The sequence below is a fragment of the Molossus molossus genome, unplaced genomic scaffold (genome assembly GCF_014108415.1).
Source record: "Molossus molossus isolate mMolMol1 unplaced genomic scaffold, mMolMol1.p scaffold_m16_p_18, whole genome shotgun sequence".
In the NCBI taxonomy this organism is placed as follows: domain Eukaryota; kingdom Metazoa; phylum Chordata; class Mammalia; order Chiroptera; family Molossidae; genus Molossus; species Molossus molossus.
Genome location: NW_023425353.1, coordinates 26,513,449 through 26,537,755, shown reverse-complemented (window position 1 = coordinate 26,537,755; position 24,307 = coordinate 26,513,449). Strand labels below are relative to the sequence as shown.

General features: G+C 39.2%; 1 protein-coding gene across 13 annotated transcripts in view; it reads right to left on the bottom strand.

Annotated features, from left to right (window-relative positions):
- The window catches only part of ATG7 (autophagy related 7), a 274,296-nt gene that overhangs the window by 160,147 nt on the left and 89,842 nt on the right, over positions 1-24,307 (bottom strand). For all 13 annotated transcript variants that reach the window (XM_036266281.1, XM_036266275.1, XM_036266277.1 and 10 more), the window contains 2 exons: positions 21,730-21,805; positions 9,628-9,708 (listed from right to left, as the gene is read on the bottom strand). In XM_036266281.1, coding sequence (XP_036122174.1) covers positions 9,628-9,708; positions 21,730-21,805 — 157 coding nt within the window. The remainder of the gene's footprint in view (positions 1-9,627; positions 9,709-21,729; positions 21,806-24,307) is intronic.

The following is a 24,307-nucleotide window of genomic DNA, read 5'->3' as shown; positions in this document are numbered from 1 at the left end:
CTATCATCACGTAAAATGTGATATAAACAAGTTATAAGGACAATAACTGTAGGAATAGGATGTTCTCAAACATTTCTTTCATATATTCTCCAGCAAAAGAAGACTATTTTAAGTACTTTTAGAAATACCTGGACAGGATACTGAAAAACCCTTTAGAAAAAAAATATCATGGTGAGACACTTAAAAATCCAGCAGGAGAGCAAGCAAAACCCTTCAAAGAACTCATTGCCAGAATGTGTCCTTTCATAAAATGCTAAATCATCTTTGATGAATCCCAAAGGCTCCCTGTTTTAATATACTCTGGAAATGTTCTTCCAACACAATAACAAATCATCGAAAGCATCGACTAAAACAACTGAGATAGTAAAAGCTGGAAAGAAGCTCAGCTGAATAAATATCCAGAACACTGAAATGTAGCATTTAATAATAGCTACCATTTATGGCTTAACAATAAATCATACCTCCATACTAGTAGGCAAAGGGTGTTCTGCTACTGAATCTTAGCTATCTACCAGACTGCATTCCTGGAGGGCACAGGCTATCCCCCCGCCCCCCGCCCCCCCCCCCCTCCTGTTGTGCCATTCATTTATTTATCTACCAAATCATTCATTCATTGTTCTCACCATTCAAAACATACTAATCAGCTCCTACCACTTGCTAGGAATTCGTTACCTCTTTTAAGCTAGGAACATTTCTTCAGTAAAGATGTTTAAATAATCTGATATGCTTGAACTGTATAATTACGCAATATAACTTAACTATCATCAAAAACTTCATGCCCTGGCCGGTTTTTCTCAGTGGTTAGAGCGATGGCCCATGGAACAGAGTCTCTGGTTTGGTTCCCACTGAGGCCATGTACTTTGGTTGCAGTTTGTTCCCAGCCCTGGTTGGGGTCGTGTGGGTGGCAGCCAGTCAATGCATCTCTCTGACATGGATGTGTTTCTCTCTCTTCCTCCCTCTCTCCCTCCCGCTCTACCTGAAGATAAATGCAAAAAAAAAGGTCCTCAGGTGAGGATAAAAAAAAAATTTCAAAGGCTGCCTTATTCACCTTTGTAATGTCATGAAATAGGAGCGCTAATGTTTGTTGAATTGCTATAACAATGATCACTTATGATTCTTATAAATATGTATTTGGGTGTTTTAAGCATTCAATTTCAATAGTCATATATATTGTATACAACCCATATATAAGCATGTACATCCATAAAGTTTCCCAATTCAAGCTGATGGATACCTTTTTAAAAAAATCCAGCAGTGCCCTGGCCGGTTTGGCTCAGCGGTTGGAGCGTCGGCCTGCGGTCCCGAGAGATCCGGGTTCGGTTCCCGCTAAGGGCAAGTACCTCGGTTGCAGTTTGTCCCCGGCCCTGGTTGGGTTGTGTGGGTGGCAACCACTTGATGTGTCCCTTTCACGTCGATGTTTCTCTCTCTCTCTTTCCCCCTCCCACTCTATCTGAACAAAATATCAAAAAAAAAAAAAAAAAAAAATCCAGCAGTTACTACCATGGTTCTTCCTCTCCACTTTCCAAAGGTATTAAGGGTAAAGGGAGAAGGGAAGAAGATGAATGCATTATATAAATAAAAAGGAAAGAATGAACATAAACAGATGACAGTTGGGGCTCTTTGCCCATCAGGAGTAAAATCAATGGACCACTAGAGGAGGAAGAACGAACTTAGAACTCTGAACAAAGTCACTCTCTTTTCCTCTCCTCCAGTGGGATGCAGTTTGGCTGAAAAAAATTAAATAGCTGATCAAGAAATTCTACAATCTCAGAATCATAAAACAAAACCTAGTGGTATATCAGCTCCTGCATCTCCCTTTAATATAGTTGAGAAAAATGAGTCCTCCAAGAGAGCTGGTGACTTTCCAAAGCCATACAAAGAGGTCATGGTGGGGCTGGGGCTGGGGCTGGCTGTACACTCACCCTCAGTGTCTCATCCAGGAGAGCTTGAAAATGGTAGCAAAGAAAAACTCACAGAGCAAGGGTGCTCCCCTAGAATCCACAGGTATGTTGCAGGGACTTCATGCAGCCACTAAAATTGTCTGCAAAACTATTTGGCTTTACTTATTTTAGGGGAGCAGGGTCTACTGCTTTCATCAGACTAAGCAAGATCTATGACTCAAAACATTTAAGAACTGCTATGTCAAGGGATGGGCTTGGGAGGAAGGCTAAAAATGAATGAGATTAATTCCAAACTAAAGGGAACCCATATTTTCAATAACTCAAGAACATGCTTGGGCCAGGCGGCCAGTGGAACCATGTAAAAAGTACACAGTCCTAAACTTTCTGGTTTGAATGGTAAAAAGCATCCTGTAAGAAAAAAAATGTGTTTAGACAAGCTGGTATGTCTTTGTGACCACAGGTGACAGTGAAAAGAATAAGCAGCATAAGTTTTAACTACTGATTAGGTGGTCTCAGAAGACCACAGGTCTGAGGTAATAAGCTAGCTTGAGTTCTCTGGAATCACAGAAAAGGTTTTGGCAGTAGCTGTCGTGAGCTATGACAGAAGGTTTCCACAGCCTCTCAAAGCCAGAATAGCCTTGACCTTCAATCAGGACTCTCATTGTACCTATTTGTGAACAAATGTCAGCCCAGAAAGGGTTCCAAAGACCCCAGGAGACAAAATGCAATCACAGGGGTCTTTGTTTTCTTCTAATTCTGATGTCAACATCAGTCCCAAGAGTGGGCAAAGGCCTTGGTACTTGGTCACAGGGAACTGGAGACACGTCAGCCATTGCAATTTCCCTGGGAAACAGAAAATATTTTCCCCACTCTATGGATGAGGAAATTGAAGCAAAGGGAGAAATGTCCAAGGTTTTTCAAGGAGGTGAAGAGCCAAGAGCTCTGAGGTTAGAGCTTGTAACTAAATACTCCACTCTGGCTCTGGCTGGATATTCCATCTCCTTTTGGGAACCAAGCAGTTCTGGAGATTGGAGAAACACTAGTTGCTAAGGACCAGACATGGGATACAGTTTACACCACACAACCATACATATGGAACCCATCACACATTAAAACAGAAGACTTGAGGCCTCGCTGGGTAAATGAGATAGGAAAAGGGAACCTGGGGGTTACTCATCATTTTCCAAATCAGAGATTTATGTTCCTTTTGGAAAGGAGAAGGAAAACCTCTCTGCAGTCCAGTTTTGAGTAATATTTGCCACTGAGAAGCTATATGCAAAAATTCCTGGCACAAGCTTTGGAGAGCTCTTCCGACTGGGCTCTGGCCAGTCCTTGTAAATGACTGAGATTTAAAACCCTATCGTATCAGAGGAGTGGGGAGTATCCTTGATGTAGCACCTAACTCCCTCTCTCTAAAGCTAATTTCAAACGTATAATAGGAATGGTTCAGAGAGAAAAATTATCTATGTGTACCTCTATACATATAGTGTTCTCCTAAGTCAAGAAGGGTAGAGACAACAGCTTACAGTGATCTGATTTGTTGGAATATGGTTGATTCTCTTATTTTATCCTTAAATATATGTCGTGATTTTAAAAATATAATAAAAAAGAATTAAAATAAAATTAAGTAAATAAAATATAAAAGCTAGTAACTTTTAGTGTCAGTCGACAGCCAGAGCTTATCTCATCCAACTGACTCATTTAACAAAAGAAGAAATGGAGGCGGAAAGCGGGGGTGGGGGAGGGGGGAGCACCTTGCTCGCGGTCACTCCAGCCAGCCAGCGAGGGAGTAGAGCCAGGACCCTGGAAATCCCCTGACTGACTTCCTGGCCTCCACACCACCCTGTTGCAGCTGCTAGATTCCTTAGGCTAGGAAACCCCCTAAGGTGAGAAAGAGTTTTATATGGAATTATGAAATTCAAAACAGCAGCCTCAAGTGTTAGACAAAGTATAGCAGATTCCAACTCAAGAACAGCTGAACTTGAAGTGGAATTCACAAAGACAAGAAGACAATTTGTAGGGAATTAGGTGTCTCAGGCTCTGTTGCAACTGTTACACTGAACAACTTAAAAAATGTGCTTTGTTGGGGGGGGGCAGGGTGGGGAGGAGGGTGTCTAGGGGGGAAAAGGAGAAGCATCTGAAACAAAAAAAATTAATAAAAATTGAAAAACAAAAGTGCCTTGTTTTCTTGCCTCTGGCTTTTTATACATGCAATACTCCTGCCAGATGCCTTCCTCTTGTCCTCTCTCCCATGTGTTTCTAGAAATTCCTACTCACCCTTTAACATCAACTCAGAAGGCACTCTCTGCAAGGCCTTCCCACGTCTTTCCTAGGATACCATAACAAGAGGATGTACCTTGACTGCAGAGCGTGTCACAATGTAAGGGAAACCATCACTGGCTTATATGTCTGTCTCACCCTCCAGATAGCATTCCTTAAGGGCAGTGGCTAGTTTAATCATCCTTGTATCTTTGGCACCCAGTAGGGACTCAAATGTCAGTTGAAAAAAATGAATGTCTGCTAACAGACATACAGTAAGACTTTAACCTTTCCTTGCATATCTATGATTTGACTTTCCATCCTCTAAATGGTACATTTGCATAACTCTTAGGCAACAGGTTGCTTTGGGACAGAGTTTTTTTCTTAAAGTTTAAATAGCAGAGCTTAGTATTGGTATTTCACACTTTTTAATTTACAAAGAAATACTACAGAAAAAAGGTAGGATTATATAATATCGAAAAACAAACAGATAGGCTGACTATGACAAAGGCAAAAAGAAAATATTATTTACCAAATGATAATACCAGCTAACATACATGATTTCTACACCACCGTCTCCTTACCAGCGCTCAAGACATGCAAACACAGATGCACACAAAAAGTTAATAAGTCACTTTGGGAAGTTTAATCATAACCCATTCACAGAAGAGCCCACTGCATAGTACACACCAGAATGAGTATATTATTAGGGTTGCTAATCAAAATCTCAGGATCAGGTTTCTGGGCTCATCTTGCTACATCTGTGCAGCAGACAGGTCCCAGATGGTATGAAAACCAAGTTTGGGGGCCCGCTTCTTCATAACAGGCAGTTCTTGCAATATCACAAAAGTTGTATGTGACAGAACCATGCAACAAGAGCAAGAAGACTCTGCATACAGTCTCTTCATGCACAGTCCTACCCCTGACTGCAGATCTGAGAGAAGTTTCTAGTCAATTAATGGGTTCCAGAAACAAGGCTATTGTTGCACAAAGCACCAGCAGGTGCCTGTCTTTCTCCTTATAGGAAAGAGAATGGTCACAATATTCAACATACTGTCCCCCTCCCCCAAGACTGACTGGGAAGGCATATAAGGAGATTTTCTGAGGTAATGGAAATGTTCTGTCTTGATTGAAATGTAGGTTACATGGATGTTGATACATTTGTCAAAACTTATAAATTCTCTTAATATTTATATATTTCACTGTGAATAAATTTTACCTAGAAAAAAGGAATCATGCACAATTAAACTCTAGTTAGTAGGTTTACTTTCTGCAGTAGTATGGGACAGCAATTTTGTTACTGATTTTTTTGAGAGAGGAAGAGAGACAAAGATAGACACATCCATGTGAAAGTTCTGGCTGGTTTGGCTCAGCAGTTAGAGCGCTGGCCCATGGACCAATGGGTCGCAGGTTCGATTGTGGTCAAGGGCACGTACCTTGGTTGCGGTTTGTTCCCAGCCCTGGTCAGGGTCCTGTGGGAGGCAACCAGTCGATGTGTCCCTCTCACAGTGACGTTTCTCTTTCTCTCCCTCCATCCCACTTTATCTGAAGATGAATGGAAAAATATCCTCGGGTGAGGATTAAAAAAAGAGAAGAAAGAAAGAAACATAGATGTAAGAGAGAAACATCAACATCAATTAGCTGCCTCCTACATGCCTCCTACTGGGGATCAAGCCTGCAACCTGGGCATGTGCCCTGAAGGGAAATCATACCAGGACCTCTCAGTCCATGGGACTATGCTCAATCCACTGAGCCATACAGGCTGGGCGGGATAGCAATTTTGCAACTACTTTCTGTGTAATCTAGACTTGAGCAAATATATCCAGGGTAATGGGAGCCAGGTTTCTCACTGTTGGGGAAGTTAGATACAAATATAGAAAGGGGGCAATTAACATCACCAAGGGTGTTAAAATATACCACGTGCCTCCTGACACGAGGATGCATCAACCACTGTTCTGATATTCCTGCCAAAAATTCAGAACCTGAACCTAATCATAAAGAAACATTAGGCACATCCAAATTGAGGCAAATTCTAAAAAATAAATGGCAAAATATCAGAATACTGAAGTTAACAAACACAAAGAAAGGTTAAGGAACTTTTCCAGGTTGAGGGAAGCCAAAGAGACATGACAATTAAATGCAATTGTCTGATGCTGAATTGGATCCTGGTCTGGGAGGAAAACACATATAAAGGACGCTACTGGTACAAATAACAGTATTTGTAATATAGACTGTGGATTAGATAACAGTATTGTATAAACATTAAATTGCCTGGATTTGATAAGCGTTTTGTGTTTAGGTAAGAGAATATCATTGTTCTTGTTCTTGTTCTTAGGAAATACACTGAAGTATTTAGTTGTAAATGACCATAATGTCTGCAACTTACTCTCCAAGTTTTAAGAAAAAGAGAAAGGGGAGTAGAGGAGCAGAGAGGGAAGAGGGCCCACAGGCACAAATGGCACAAAATGTAAACAATTGGTGAATCTGGGTAAAGGTTACACAGAAATTCCTTGTACTACTCTTGCAACTTCAAATTATATCAAAATAGAAAATTACCCCCCCCCCCCCAAAAATACCCTAACTTCTCCCAAAAATATTTAGGTGAAAGGTTAATAATAACAAACTAACTCAATGTATTATGAGAAAGTCTTTCAAGAATACATGTATTGGTTTCAAAATGATACCCTCTGCTAGTAATTCCACAAAACTCTAGTTGGCTCTAAATTTCTTTTTAGAACTAAAAAACAACCCATATACCTTCCAACAGGGTTTTTTTGTTTGTTTTTTTTAATCCCAGGAGTAGATAATGTTGTTTCAGAAAATCTTGCAAGGTAATCAACAGAAATTGGAATGAAAGTAACTCCTCACCATTCCCCTCCCTCCGGATTATTTAATAGCTCTTCTGTAAGATGAAACAATTCACCTGGCTATATGCCAAGCTAAAATCAAACAGGATAAAAATGATTTACATGTAAATAATTCCACCTTCGCTGTCACAGAAGCAGAAAACTGTATTCTTCCATACCTCAGGCCTTATAAAAGGTATATATATGAACAAGAACATTATCACTTAGCTGAGCTTATTCTACCTCCCCAATCTTTCTGTCTGTGTTTGTGGTTAAATCAAGACAAGTATGGCCTCAGTTCTAGGGGGGAAAAATACTGAAAACTACCAAAGGAAAAAATTACTTCATAGATGTCAAAGGAGAATTTTTCAAGAGTCATTTTTAGCCCCAAAGAATCTTTTTGAAACAATAACAAGTATGATATGACTCAGTATAAAAAATATTATGCTAAGTATGTACTAAAGAAATATTCACATGCACAAAGATGAAAATGTAATTGGATTTGTCATTTCAAAGTATTAATGTTGGGTTTGCAGATAATAGAGAATGACATTCTCCTAAGCGAATAAAGAAGTTAGCCAAGTAAGTAAATGCTGTGTTTCTACTGTAAGGAAATACATGTACCAGTGAAGCAACCTTTCCAGCACAAAAGAAATTTAATACCCTGACCACATGAAAAGTGATCGCTATGGGAATAGCACAGCTGTTAAAATCCAAGTCAGTTTGTATTAAATCGTCCAGCATGTTTATGTAAAGCAGGACTCTCAGAATGACCACCAAGAGGAAATAATTTTGCTAACAAAAAAGTGATACATATATTTAATGTAATGCTTACAATAAGTGTGAAAACAAAATGCAAAGCTATTCTCTTTCAAAAAATATAAGGAACCTCAGTTAGCTGGCATGCTTGTGATTCTTTTATAAACAGTATCTCAGGGGCTAATTTAATTAGAACTAGAACAAGAAAGGATAAGTGTTTGCATTTCACTTAGAGAGCCCAATTATCTTTATTTCACTGAGTAGCCAGATCTACATAAAACCACAGAAAAACCAGCACCTGGGCCAAACAATTTCAGTATGAAAATAAATACTATTGCCAAGTTATTTTGAGACCAATTAGCTCAGCCATTCAGAGGGAGAAAAAAAGTGCTCCACTAAAAAGCATATAATCCTAAAACTAGAATTTTGAAGACAGAAGTGTACATAGACATCCTTGAAGCCCTGACTTGAGCAGATATAAGATACCTTAAAGAAACTACAGAAAGAACGTACTCATCAGTAACCATTGACAAATGGTATGCTTTAAATCTCAACACACACACTTGATAAAGCAGGAGCTTAATTAACTTTTGAAGAAAAAAAATTACTCTAAGTTTTTGAGCACCTGAAATTAACCAAATTTATCAACACTGTTGTCAAATCTGAGTTAACCTTTTAGACAACTGCTCAGGATTGTGCTTCTCATAAGATATGACTCGAGTGAAGTTCTCAAAGAAAGCTTGTCAACTCAGAGTAGAGAGAATTTCCCTAGAATGTAATCCCTTCCATACTGCCAGATGTAGGCTACACAACAAAGAAATCACAAATTATAGCTGAGAGGCCGGAGTTTGGGATTAATGACTCCAACACTATTTTACATAATACCTGAAGGTGAAAGTTTTATCAAAAATCATGAGTTTTAAAACTTAAAAGCTCAGGTTAAATCACTGGGTTTTAGAGGCTTAAAGAGACATCCAAAAGGAAATCAGCTATAATGACACGTAGCATACATGTAAAAATAACTCAGACTATCTCAAAGCCTATTAAAAAATGAGATGCCATCACTGCAGTTTTGAGATATATCAGCCGTTTCCCATTACAATGGAGGACATACCAACTCTATTTTTAGAGCCTCTAGAAAGATCAAAGCTGAACTTTTATTGGCTCCCCTTCCAGGCCCCTAGTCTCCGTTTACTTTTCTTTGTCATTATAGAGCTCTCCAAATGACACACCCCAGGACAGCCCGATATCCACTCTCCTCTGAATAACACTTAAAAGTTGCTCAGTGATGTAACACACAGGCACAGACAGCAGTGTGGTGACAGACAGAGGGAAACTGGGATGGGGGCTAGGTGGAGGTGGGCAAAGGGGAGTAAAATGGGGACAGGAAAAGACTTTGCTTGGGGAGATGGGCATTTGATGCAGTGTATAGATAATGTTTTATTGAAATCTATGTGGTTTTGCGAACCAATGTTACCCCAATAAATTCAATTTAAAAAACAGCAGAGACCAAAAGAAAAAAGTTGATCTATGATGGTACATGGGAAGGGGGAAGAACAAAGACCAGTAAAGTTCAAGTTCAAGCCAAAATTACCATATGCAAGTATTGATACAAAACTAAAATATCTAATTCAGTCTCTCTCTGTAGACTATAAATCAAATTGTCTCAGGCTGGTCACTCTGTGGGAATGAATACAGTGAGAATGAATACAGATAAATGAAAACAAAGTCCTTTCTGTTTTGTTTTTTTTTTTGACCCTCCTCCTCCCCCCAAAAGCCCTCAGTTGGGTTTAATGCCTCTGATTGGTAAGGCTGATTGGCTTATTTTAAAAGACAAATCCCTTAAATGCAGCACAACTTACTTTGGATGAACAAGCTGTACATTTGTCAAATGCCAGGCTGACAGGAAGGACATTATCAAACCGTGACAGAAATCCCCGGATCTAAAAACAAAACAAAATCATTCACATCAAGCTCAGACTACACCTGTAAAATACATGTGTAGTTTCAGACAAGAAGCTGGCAACAATAATATGATGGTCTTGACATATATTATTGACAAAAGTGAAATTCAGCATGAATATTTTCCCTTGTATTATAATCAGTATGAGGAAGAACTATATTAGGTCCTTTATCCCATTAGGAACCAGGGCCTACAAACTTTTCACATATTTGATATCTAAAAACATAATTAACTCCAAATTACAAAGAGAAAGCTGTAAAATTTAAAGTTCCATTTTAATAAATGTCTTAAAAATTAACAGGTCAACCAGTTTATTATAACTCTCATATATGTTATATAGTAAATATGAGATAAGTATGTATTTCTAGGATGTGATATTGGGTGAGGCCCCACAAAGTAAGAAGGCCTGGGGACAACAGAAGGCAAACACAGTGCTAAATATATATCCAGTTATTCGCTTGACTTAGAACACAGAGGGATAAAATGCAAAACATCACCAAATTTTATGGGGAAACAGCGCCATCTTGAGCATAAACTTCTGAACTACAACTGATTTCCACTGAGGATCAGCTACAACCAAGTTTCACAAACCAAGGTTTAAGTAATTTATTCAGAACATTATACCTCTAGAGCTATACTTACACAAAAAGGGGAGTTTTAAATTGTTGTATATATCATTAAGATATTATTACTAAAATATGAATGGAAACTCTCTAAAGTCTCCACAGGACTCAATGTTTATAATAAGACAACACATCTTCCCATGAGTTCATGTATTTGATCTTCCCAACTACCTCCTCTTATGTTGATAAAACCCAAGCTCAGAAAGGTGAAGCAACTTAGGTCAGAAAAACAAAGTGACAGAGCTAAGATTCAAAAGGAGCCCTCCTGGAAAGGGAGGTTGGGGGTAGGTAGAGGTGAATAAAGGGGAGAGGGATAGAAATGGAAAGAGACTTGGCTTGGGGCAGTGGACACATGATGCAGTGTACAGATGTTCTGTTGAGTTGTACACTTGAAATCTGTATGATTTTGTGAACCAATGTCACCGCAATAAATTCAATTAAAAAAAAAGTCACCTTCCCAGACTCCAAACCTGGCCAAGCCCTGGCCTGGGCTCCTTCCTTCCTTGTTTCTGTCCCTCCCTGCCTCTTTCCCTTTCTCTCAGCATATCACTGCGTTAGTCTTCAATATTAGGTCTCAACACAAATTTAAGTCTCACTTGAATAGAGCAAAAGAACTAACCCACACACTAGTGTTGCCTTTTGCCATGCTACCAACACTCACCACAAAACAAAACAAAGCCTGACAAACTCTTTACCAAAACAGGCCTCTGCCCAGCCAGTGTGGCTCAGTGGTTGAGCGTCAAGCCATGCACTAAGAGGTCACGGGTTCATTTCCTGGTCAGGGCCTGATCCCCAGTAGGGGCGGCCAATCAATGTTCTCTCTCATCAATGTTTATCTCTCTCTCTCCCTCTCCCTTTCTCTCTCTCTCTAATATCAAAAAAGAAAAAAATAATAAAGAAACAGGCTTTCTTCTGAGTTTGGATAATTCCATCTGTACACCCACACTGCAGCTAACAGTCTAATTGCAATCTAACCTTGACAAAAATGCCTGTAGCCATTTTTTAAATTTCCTTATCAATGCAATCCAAAATCAAAAGTCTTTGGTAGAAATCATAAATTATATAGTTGGGGTAATTTGTAGATAACCTCATTTTGAACCTCTGAAATGTAACAATGGCTTAGTTTCCTATGTCTCAGGAATGTGGTGGCCACTTTATAATGCAGTACTTGAGGCACAATCTGGGCCTTAAGTTTGCTATTCAGGACATCAAAATGGAAGACATATAACTGGCAGAGAAGACTTAAATGGAAAGACATAAATGGGAATGTTGAGATTCTCATGAGATCTGGAAGTTATGGGCTCAAAAGAATTTTCATTAATATAAAATTTACCTAGAAAAAATGTTATCTTAGGAGCATATTTTCCATTAAAATGTCTGTTGACACCACCTATATGTTAATTTCTCCATATAAGCGTCATGAAAAGATTTATTCATTCTCTTTTCTTTATATAGCCAATATCAAGCTTTCTTTATGTTGTACCAAAAAGTACTGGTAATTTTTTCTGCTAAACTGTCTCATGATTGGATGTGGGGAAGGAAAGGGAGATAGAAGACCCAGTTAGGAACCAAACTGAAGAGAGAAAAAGGAGAGAAAGGAAAAAAAGAGACAAAATAAAAACAAAAACACAGGTGGTGAGCAATAGAAGAAAAAGAAGCCAAATTCAATGGGTTGGCCAAGCAAGGGCCCACATAATATTGTTTAGTAACCCAGATAGCTCTTTACTAGGAAACTGTGATTCATTTTCCCAGGAAATGAAGTAGAATAACATGTGCATGTGAGGCTTTTCAAATTCACCAAGTTGGTATCAGAAGGCCCAGGACTTAAAGTAATTCAAGTTTTAGGTAATTTAAGAGGAAAGCCTTCTCAAACCAATGGCAACAGACTCCTAATGGGTCTCTTCCCACGTGAGCTCTCTTCCGTCCATTTAATGCAACACTCTGCTGTTGATAAATTTTTCCAATATACAGCTCTGAAGTGTGTCATTTTTTAAAAAAATGTTTTTCTTTATTGATTTTTAGAGATAAAGAAAGGGAGAGGGAGAGAGAGAGAGAAACATCGATGAGCGAGAACATAGATTGGCTGCCTCCTGCATGCCCCCCACTAGGGATCGGGCCCACAGCCTGGGCATGTGCCCTGACCAGGAATTGAACCGTGACCTCTTGGTGCATGGGTCAATGCTCAACCACTGAGCCACACCAGCCAGGCTAGGGTGTGTCACTTTTAATCAAATTCCTGGGGCTGACCAAATATAGCAGAGAATTCCTTATACTGGCATTTAAGGCTCTTCCTAATCTGGGCCCAACTGGCCTTTCCATTATGTCTTGGATTAAATCTTTTCACAAATGCTAACTAAACTGAACTACAACTGTCCTTCCAAAGACATTTCCATGTTTCACATCTTGTCTCACACTGAATTCTAGGACTCAGAGAACTCTTCCTTTTGGAAATAGCTACATATCCAAATCTTCATCTCCCTTAAAAGCCTTACTCAATTCAAACACACTTCTTTCATAAACCTTCAATCTACCTACCAACCAACTTAGAAATGTCTCCATCATCTATCTGGACTTCTTTTTGGCATTTATAATAAAAATACCTTGTATGCCCTGGCCGGTTTGGCTCAGTGGTTAGAGCGTCGGCCTGCGGTCCAGAGAGACCCGGGTTCGGTTCCCGCTAAGGGCACGTACCTCGGTTGCAGTTTGTCCCCGGCCCTGGTTGGTCGTGCAGGTGGCAGCCACTCGATGTGTCCCTTTCACGTCGATGTTTCTCTCTCTCTCTCTGTTCCTCTCTCTCCCTCCCACTCTACCTGAACAAAAAAATGGAAAAATGTCCTCGGGTGAGGAAAAATAAATAAATAAATAAAAAAATAAAAATAAAAATACCTTGTGTAATAATTACTTTTTTAAAAAAAATGACAGTTTTATTGAGATATCATTCATGTAACATAAAATCCATCTTTTTAAAGCACACAATCCAGTGACTTTTAGTATATTCATGGAGTTGTATAACCATCACTAGTATCCAATTTCAGAACATTTCCATTACCCAAAAAGAAACCTAGAACTCATAAGCAGTTAGTTTCCTTTATCTACTTTCTCTAGACCTTGCAAACCACTAATCTACTTTCTGTAAATCTGTCTACTGATTTGCCCATTTTGTTTATTTCCTATAAATGGAATCATACAAAATAGTCCTTTTTCACTCGGCATATTTTTATCCATACTGTATCATGTATCTGTACTTCATTTTTACTGCCAAATAATATTCCATTGTATAAATATACCACATTTTGTTTATCCACCCACCAGCCGACGGACATTTCTTTCCACAGAGTGGAATTAATGAGTCAGATGGTAACTACACGCTTGAAGAACTGCTATACTGTTTTACAAAGTGATTGTACCATATTACATTCTTGCTAGCAAGGTATGAGGTTTCTAGTTTTTCTACCTTCTTGTTGATACTTGCTATTGTCTTTTAAAAAAAATTTATTAGTCATTCTAGTGTGTATGAAGTGATATCTCACTGTTGGTTTGATTTGCATTTCCCTAATGATTAATAATTTTGAGCATTTTCTCATGTGCTTCTTGACCATTTGTATATCTTCTTTGGAGAAATGTCTACTCAAATTCTTTGCCAAATTTTAAATTGAGTTTTCTTTTTATTGTTAAATTGAAGAGTTCTTTATATATTTTGGAAACAAGTTTCTTATCAGATATATGATTAGCAAATATTTTGTCCCATTCTATAGGTTATCTTTTCACCTTCTTGACGGTGTTCTTTAAAGCACAAAATTTCTTTATTGTCATGAAGTCTTATTTATTTTCTTTGGTTGCTTGGCCTTTTGATGTCACATACAAGAAACCATTGCCTAAGATTTATTATGCTTTCTTCAAGTCTTATAGTTTTAGCTTTTACATTTAGGTCTATCTTCCATTTTGAGTTCATTTTTGTATATGGTGCAAGAAAAAAGGTCCAAATTCATTATTTTGCATGTGGGAATCCAGTTGTCCCAACCCTTCGTTGGAAAGACTCTTCTCCTACTTCAACTGTCAAATGACCATAAATGTAAGGGTTCATTTCTGGACTCTCAATTCTGTTCTGTTGATCTAGCTATCTATCCTATGAAAGTACTACACTGTCTTGATTACTCTAGCTTTATAGTAACTTTCAAAACTGGGAAGTGTGAGTCTTTCAGCTTTGTTCTTATTTTTCAAGATTATTTTGGCTATTCTGGGTCCTTTGCCTTTCCAAATGAATTTTAGGATCAATCTGTGTGCTATAGTTATTTTTTGGTTAATCCTCACCTAAGATTATTTTTCCACTGATTTTTTAGATAGAGTAGAAGGGAGGGAGAGAGAGGGAGAGAAACATCAATGTGAGAGAGACATATCGATTCGCTGCCTCCTGCATGACCCAGACTGGGGCCAGGGATTGAACTTGCAACGCAGGTACATGCCTTTGACCAGCAATCAAACCTGCAACCTTTTGTCCGTGGGCTGACACTCTATGTGCTGAGCCAAACCAGCCAGAGCTATAATTATTTTAAAAAATAATTATTTATCTCTCTTGCTTTTAAAGGGCAAGACACGGGTTGAACTATTTGCGTTTGTCCACAGTACAGTGATTTTCTCATAAAAGATACTCAATATTATTCATCATGAAATGAATGAATGATAAAAACACCAACATCCCCCAAACAAAGCCTATCAAATTATTCATATCTAAACTATACAGAGAAAACATGTCCCAAATAAACCACAAGAAAAACTCCAACTTACTACCATTCAGGCAATTTGAAGTCTGTCTCCAATGCTAATGCTTTAAATCCCCAGTACTACAAATGCACTGAGCTTGCACAACATGATCTACATTTTCTTAATCTTACAAGAAATGCATAAAAGTTAAGGAGCAGAGGTTGCTACTTAAAAGTTTAGCACCTTCCTTAGACATCCCAGAGAAATCTAAAATCCAGGCTCCATAGGCAAAATCTTAATAAATATATTCACACCAATTTAGAGATGCCAGGCTCCAATTTATAATCATAAACTTTATAAAGATTTGTCCCTTGCTTGGGTGGAGAAAAGTTCACCATCACCTTCCTACTTATAAGTGTGCAGTGTGTAAGGCAATATGCTCATTCAGTATTTTTCTAAACTTGCCTGATAAGAATCACCTGGAACTTGATTCAAAAGGTCTGGGGTAAGGCCTGAGAATCTGTATGTATAACAGGAACCCCAGGTGATTCTCATCAGGCAAGCATGCAAAACAAAATGCTTTCAGTTACCAACCTTATTTACACCTTCCTGTGCTTTTCTCTATACCAACTTAACATCACCTGTTAGATGTCAAGACACAGATGGAAGCAGTTAGCAAACCTCTTGTTCTTTCCTCATTTTATAAGAACAGCACCACCACACTCACCTAATTTAGCCCACATCTAAATTAATATTTAATGAAAAGGCTTTACAAAATGATATCAAAATTATTTCTCTACTTACATAGGAACTAAGGCCTCTTGACAATGTGGAAAATGATGGTCTGGGAGAGGGAGGAGAGCACTGACATTTATTAAATGCTGTCCCTGTGTTTTCATACACTCATCTCATTTTGGCCTCACTACAACCTGTGACCTTCCCTCACATTCCAGATAAAGAAATCAAGGCTGGGGGAGGTGGCATGGCTTGCCCAAGGTTCTATAACTATCAAGTAGCAAAGCCAGGAAACTCAGTTCTGTTCTTTCTGGCTCCAAAATCTGGGAGAAGAAAGCAAGAAGGGGGTAAAAAGAAAGAGAATGCCAGAGGAATTAAACACCCCTTCCCCCAAACCCAAAACTCAGCATCTAGATGGCTGCTATCAGGGCCTGGGTGGTTTAATTATATTCAGTCAATTGTGCCCAGCTGGCTACAAAATAAGTAGATCAGGAATAAAAGGGGTTCCTTCCATTCTGGTGTTTATACCTCAGCTGAGTAAAATCAACTTGAGCTCCAAGCCTGCCTTGCCTCAATGGGAAGTGAAGCTCCAACTCCCAGAAACAAATAGCCATTCTAAGAAGGCACAGCTGCAACCACAATTGGAACCTACTGCTTTAATTCACACCAGTTTCCAGCAGGCCTGGCAATATTTCTAGAGCTTGGAGTTTGCATAAATAAAAACTGACTCCAAACTCCAGATCGCTCTTGGATGTTGAAAAGATTCTTAATCAAATTCAATGCCAAAGTGGAGAGTTTAGCAATTGCAAACCCCCCCGGACACCACAGTGGTCTTTGTTTCAGACAACAGCTTCAGCTACCACTGCTGACCCCTCTCATTATCAAACTGGAGTCTCCATGGGGCAGAAAAAGTAAGCTGGAAATGAGCCAGTGTCATCATTAGAAAAATTCTGCAGAATGGAGTTAATCCTTTCAACCCTTCCCTACTCACTCAGTGCTTCCAGAGTTTTATTAGATTCTTTGAAACTTAATTTTTTAGGAGCGTAGATAAGCTCCCACTTTAGCATTTTAACTCAAAGTGAAAGAGAAATATAAAACCAACATATAGAAGTGTCCCTTATGTGCTCAGAACTGCTAATGTTTAGTAAATGTCATATAATTTATTCTGTACACGGATTCCAGGAGTTTATTATATTATTATCCCTGTTTTATTGACATAAAATATTAAGTTCAATATTTTGAAGTTCAATATTTTGAACAGAGACAAGTGGCAAGAGCTGCTTCAAATCCTTTTGTAAAATGGGCTAATAAATGAATGGATGAAAATAAAATTAAGGAAAAAAGCTGGGATTCTAATGAGATCTATATTACCACATATATAGACTTCAGGCGCCTCGAACATGGGACCTGTCAAACAGGACAGCCTAATCAGGTGAGCAGAACTCCTGGGGCACAACTAACATCCTTCAACCGATAAATGTATACCCAAGTCCTCGGGACAAGACATGCTATCTGACATGCTTTTGAACTCTGACACTATCTGTATTTTATCCTCTCCTTTGTGTACCAAGAAAAGGGAATCCTCCTCTCTTAAATGAGGGCCTCATACAGGAAGTCCAGACATTTTCAGGTCTTGTACACAGATCCTCCTTCTGTTCAGGCGCCACCCTACTGGAACAGATTCTACCACATCCAAATGGGTACATCTAACACCTTAGGTGACTCCAAACGTAAATGGAGCTAAACACAAGGTGATCTTGTGTCAACTACTTAACTTCTCTGAACCGAATGGTGCTTGGCACAGAGTCAGCGTTTGGGAATCATTTGTAGAAGGGATGATTGAATGGAGGGAGGGAAGATGAGTAGGTTACAAACCACAACAGCTGATATGGTGAAACATCAGACATTTGGACTGATTGTTTTTCTTGCCATTTCCATAGTCATCAATCTGAGGGGTATAGAACCAGAGGAGGGAGGGAATTCCTTTTCTTGGGCTACATCTCAGGAAATATGCTCTTACCACTTTTTTTTAACCTCTTTCTCAGCAGTCAATCTAGATCCCTAGACACACACTGAGATAAGCATTTCTGAGCACAGTAAAGAGAACTTATTAAAAGATAAAGGCCTGAAGACTTGTGGGGCACAGCCTGTGCAGAAAGGCCAAATAAATAGCAGTCCAAGGCCTGGCTGGAGAGACCCAGTTCTATCTCAGTAATTGCCTCCTTAGAGATTTCCCAGACCAGGTCCCTCCCTAGGTCCTGTCCTAGTTTGGGCTTTGTTCTACTTTTCTGAAAGTAACAAAAAACAAGAACTCAAGAGCCTGAGAGAACCAATGGGGTTGGCAAGTCCAAACCCCCAGGAAGAGCACACACATTCAGGGTCTTTATTCATCAGTACTTGAGAACCAAGAGTACATTCACCCGAAGACAAAAGACATGAACTGCCTGGTCCACAAATGGGATGAAATCAGGGCTGCTATACTAATGACCATGGCGTTTGAATGACTGTTGTATTGCCAACCTGTTTTTCATTCTTTAATGGATGTCCAGCCAAATGACCAGCAGCTTCATAGGTGACTGATTTCTGTCACATTAAGAATCAGCCTGCAAATCAATGTCCTGGAGATGTCAGGAGTGGCTTATACATTTTATAACACCTGAATGGTGCCTCCCACCAAAGAACCAGGAGAAAGGTCTGGCCTCACAGTACCCAGCCACCATCCCAGGAGTCAGGAAAATAAACTTTTTTTTTTTTTAAATAAAATATCCCACTTGATGGGAAACAAAGGGAATAATACTATGCTACAATCTATAATGAAAAAGTTATCTCTACAAAAGAATTCAGACTCCAAAGAGTATATACTGTATGATTTCATTTAGAAATAGTCCAAAATTAGACAAAAGTTTCCCATGGTTATGAGTCAAGCGATGCTTGCCTCTGTGTAGAAAGGAGGCAATAATAATTAGAAGAAGCACAAGAGGGGTTTTGGGGATGCCTGATAATATTTTATTTTGATCTGTCTGCTAGGTGCATGAGTATGTTCATTTTGAGATAATCAAAGTTAAATATTTAAGGATTTGTGTGATTCTCAACATGTCTTTTATACATCAATAAAATGATGACAAGTTAAAAATCACCCTCTTTGTAGACAGAAAGTGGTTTATACTTGCTGCTGCCTGCGTACAGAATCCCATTCATATATACTGTGCCAGATACATGTTCTTAAAAAAGAAGAAAACCATAAGCCTATGGTTTCAAATGTTTTTTTTTTTTTCATGGTTTTCAAATTCAGTAAGAGGGTTTTTTCCAGGCTGACTATCACTGAATTTCAGGGCCTAATCAAGCCTTTTTCTGCACTTGGCCAGTCTCTGGATGGGCCAAATTCTGGCTGTGGTCCCACAGAGAGATCAACAAAGTAATCCTTAAGCCTCCCAGGTCTGAGGCAGAGGAGAGCAGAGATTCAGGGAGCACAGGCTACTAGGCAGCTTTCTCCAAATTACACAATGAGTTGCTAGTGGGGGGCCCTGTGATTCTCCGTCCAAGGACTATCACTTTCCTACTACAGCTCATTCCACAAGGGCCAATTAATAAACACTCTCCTTTGGGGAACTGAGGAAAATGAGCCCAGGGAACGTCACTGGTCATTCTCTGTATACAAAGCACACAAAGGGGTTGACCGAATTCCTCTCCAACAGGAAACCATTTGTCTCTGAGAGCCAGGAAGAGGAGGAGGGAAGTGCTGAGTCTGCAACAGGGCATTGCAACATAGTCCAGTGTTTTTGTGGAAGTGGTATTCTTCTAATCAAAACACAGTTGAATAAATGAACTCACTCCACTTAAAAAAACAAAAGAATTTAAAGCCTATAAATAGGGGCCACACAACCCTGATTAATAATTTTAAAGTTCTTTCTCCACTTTCTTTTTTAGAAAGTAGCTAAAAATAAAGGCTTGAAACTTGAAATAATGTAAGCAAATAATCACACCCATGCACTGTGCTTTCCCCATATATGGTTGCATTATTCTTCAGCCTTTGAAAAGGCTAAATGAAGAGATGGCCAACAATCAAAATAATCCTGCAGACATTTGAAAACCAGGAGAAAGAATGAGAAGAGTTGATGAATGACAAACAATTGCAAGGCTCAATGGGGGTATATAATACTGAGAGGGATTAGTTGCCATAGTACTTTAAAAACATGGGCACATGCATTTTGACACTGGACCCCTTCTATAAAGAGACTGTTTTGCCCTCTGGCCTCAGCACTGAGAAAACTACACTGCAGTAATTTAATATAAAAGACTTAAAGAAGGAAACCAGTGCAAGGGCATGACTGAAAATTTAATTACGGCCCTTCTCAGCATGAAATCTGTATTGGAGATGAGGGCACACCTCAAGGTCAGAAGAAAGGGAAGGAGACATGAAAAAGAGAAAAGGGTGGAGATTTGAATGAGATAGGATAGTGTGAATAGCAAAGGTTGGCTCTGGGAGACCACTTCCCTATGATGGAGGGTTATTACAGTCTCTGTTGGGTCCTACTGGAAATGTTTCTGTAGAAAAGATTAACACATTTATGTCAAATAAATGTCACCTTTGTGAGGCAGGCTGGAAAGACCACATTGCACAGTGTCTTAGGGTTTATAAAGCCTTGTTACAAACATAATTCTGGACACAAGGTAAAGCATCTGCTTTTACTGATGTGGAAACTAAGGCTCAGGGATGGTAAGGGACTTAACACAGGCCTACAGAGGGTGACTTAGTGCAAGAGGTTGCTGTAGTGATTCGAAGCTAACTCTTTCAGTGTGCAGGCCCGGGCTCTTTCCACTCGCAAAATCTCAGAGCATTTGTCAGAGGGCCAAGTTTAGGTCTGGATTGTAGCTTGTCCACTATCTCACTCTGGACCATGGACAAGTAATCTCCCCTCTTCTGATTCTCATCTTTAAATGGAAAGTGATAGGGCTGTCTTAGATGACAGGAGGCGGGTGGAGAGGAGGAAGAGAGATGTGAACAAGTGAGTCACCCTGCTCCCTGCACTCATTTGCAAGTCTTATCCTTGAAAATTCCCAGTCAGGACTCTTGGGCACTATCACTGCTTCATGGACGAAGACAGCCTGCCTGTTACAGACTGACATGCACGCATGAAATCTAGAGAAATGATTTGCAAAATCTAACACTAGAAAACCTCTTCATTCCTCCAAACATAGAATAAGAGAATTACTGAAGAGGCAAGAGGAATTCTAAATTTGCATTCCACTACTTTTTTTTTTTCACTTTCAATGGAATAGACCTTTCCTAGGATGCTGCAGATTCTTTTCCTGAAAACACACCCCACTATTTGGTGATGCTGCACACTTCTAATGGTTTTCCCAGGCATGCTTATAAAGGCTTTGTATTTGACTAGGGAGTCAATAATAATAACAAATAGCAGCAACAAACATAGCAGGTATATTTATTGAGGGGCTATGACAGGCACTCACTGTTGCTCAGCTCTTTCTATATATCATCCCTTATCTCTGCAATGAGGTCAGTACTATTGTCTCCATTTTATAGATTTAAAAAACTAAGGCTCACAGAAGTTTAGTGACTTGACCAAGGAAGGCCACCTTAATAACTGCAGGGCTATGATTTAGACCTCTATCTGGCTGACTCCAAAGTCTGTTCTTTCTTTTTATCCTCCATTATGAGACTTCTAGTAAACACACTAAATGCATCAACAACTCTGGGTAATGCTGCTTATTCATGATTTCTTCTCGTCACCATCCCACAGAACAGGATACTTTCCCGGTGGTCATAAAGCACTCCCACTGAAATTCCAGGGAGGCTGGAGGATAAGTAGGGTGGAGAAGAGGTGGACTGGGCTGATGGCATGTAAAGTGACCCTAAATGCTTTCCCCCTGCACTACTTGGAACAGGTCCAGAATTGTGATTTCATTTCCAAATCACTAACCTGATGAGGCACAAGCCCGAGAGAGGTTGGAGGCTCATTCATGCGGTCGTCACTGCTGCTGGCAACGGCATAGCCCCTGAGAAAAGGAAATGATTAGAGCAGCTCATTTAATAAAAGTTTATGTTTAACACATGTGAGGGTGATCTGTAGGCAGTCCATGTAAGATTTATAAGGATAACTGAAATGCCCCTTGCTAGGCAGCATATAACTGATTTCCCTTGCATGGAAGGCTGAAGAATACTAAAAAAAAATGCTTGAGTTTTGGAGTCAGAAAGATCAGAGCTTGTCACCATAGGAAGGTTGTTTAACCTCTCCATGTTTCAAGTCCATCTTCTATAAAGTAGGAATAATATGGTTGTGAGAAATAAACGAGGAATAAGTTAGCTAAAATGCCGAGCACGATGTTTGGTATGAAAACTTGCCTATTCTGAGACAGTCTTATAAACCACCACAGTACATTTTCACATTGGTATTTGAAATGGAAAACTTCCCAATCATACTTCTTGAGGTGATGTAAATGCTACCAAAATGGAGGAAGGAGAAAGAAGAGTGAGGAACTAACTGGGCAAGAGAATAAATACATTCCGCCCTGAACAATGGTGTGTTTGCTTATGGCATAGAAGACAGACGGCACAGGACCTGGTTTCAGCCTACAACCAGTGAAAACATGGCAGACAGGGGGTCAGTGTCAGGAAATCATAGAATCAGCTCTCCAAGATTTTCTCCCAGATACTTCCTGTCAGAAGGCCACACTAAGCTTAGATAGCACAGACAGCTAAGGAAAATGACAGAGATAAGTGGAAGACAAAAAAAAAAAAAGCTGCTTATTTTCATTTAATTCTGGAGTATCTTTGCTAGTTACCAATGTTGTACAGAGGCCATCTTTTCAATTGTGTGGAAAACTGAGTGATGTTAATATGATGTTCATGTTAATTTCTGAGAATTGAAAAATAAATCTTTAGAAAATCCAATTCCCCCTGCCTGTATTACAAACAGCATGACAGAATGATTAAAACAAAGTCTGGAGTCAAATTGGCTGAGCTAAGGTCTAGCTTTACCACTTATCAGTTCTATGAATTTCAGCAACTTATTCTGCCTCAATTGCCCCATCACAAATGGAACTAATAGTTCTTTCCTGATAGGTTTGTTATGAGGATTAAATGAGTTAATATTTGTAAAGCACTTAGAAAAGTGCCTAGCACAAAGTAAGCACAATCTGTTTCAAAAATAAAATAAATTACAGTGTATTTGCCATATATGTAGTTGTAAATATTTGTTTGACTTCAGTCTGCCTTCACCATCTGACATTTGACAGCATAGTCTCAGGCAGATATTGAGAGAATCTTAAATTATAGAATATTTTTTTTCTTTACTTTTTTGTTTCCTTTCCTTTTGTTTCTTTCTTTTTTAAATTACTATTTTAAAAATTAATTTTTTTACAATAAGAATTAATTTTATTGTGAGTCATAAAGTAAGATCTCCTTGTTTGAAGAAGGTAGAGATCCAGATCACAACTGTGCTAATTTTTGTATCTTTAATATAAAATATATACAATGTATTCCATGTATAGACTAAAAGGCCCAAGGTCAAGTTGAAACAAAGAATAACAACCCACTCATTTCTTTCTTCTCACATGTAAACCTAGTATACTATAAGTGCTTAGTTCATTATAAGAGATGTTATTATTATTATCTTTTCTTTTGGTTAATCCTCACCAGAGGATATTTTTCCATTGATTTTTTTTCTTTTTTTTTTTTAGATAGAGTGTAAGGGAGGGAGGGAGAGAGAGAAAAACATGGATGTGAGACAGACACATCGATTGGTTGCCTCCAGCACGACCCTGATCAGGGCCTGGGAGTGAACCTGCAACCCAGGTATGTGGTCTTGACTGGGGCCAGGGCAAAAAGAGATTTTTTTTTTTAAATCCTCACCCGAGGACATTTTTGCATTTATCTTTAGCTAGAACGGGAGAGAGGGAGGGGGAGAGAGAGAGAGAGAGAGAGAAACATGGACTTGAAAGAGACACATTGGTTGCCACCCACACAACCTCAACCAGGACCAGGGACAAACTGCTACTGAGGCACATGCCCTTAGCACAGTGGTTCTCAACCTTCCTAATGCCACAACCCTTTAATACAATTCCTCATGTTGTGGTGACCCCCAACCATAAAATTATTTTCGTTGCTACTTCATAACTGTAATTTTGCTACTGTTATGAATAGCCATTGGAAATATGTATTTTCCAATGGTCTTAGGCAACGCTTGTGAAAGGGTCGTTCAACCCCCAAAGGGGTTGCAACCCACAGGTTGAGAATCGCTGCCTTAGCAGGAACTGAACCCAGGACTCTCTGGTCCGCAGGCCAGCTCTCTAACTGCTGAGCCAAACTGGCCAGGGCAAAAAGAGATTTTTTTAAACTGGTATTTTACAAAGTGTTATTGGTGGACAAGGTGGTCAGAACCAACTCTCCCACTGAGAATAAACAGAAAAGATAGACAAAGTATAAAAAACTTTGTTTGAAAGTATCAGAAAGCTACCAAGGCAGGGAAGAATTGCAGAGACAAGACCTGTGAGAGGAGA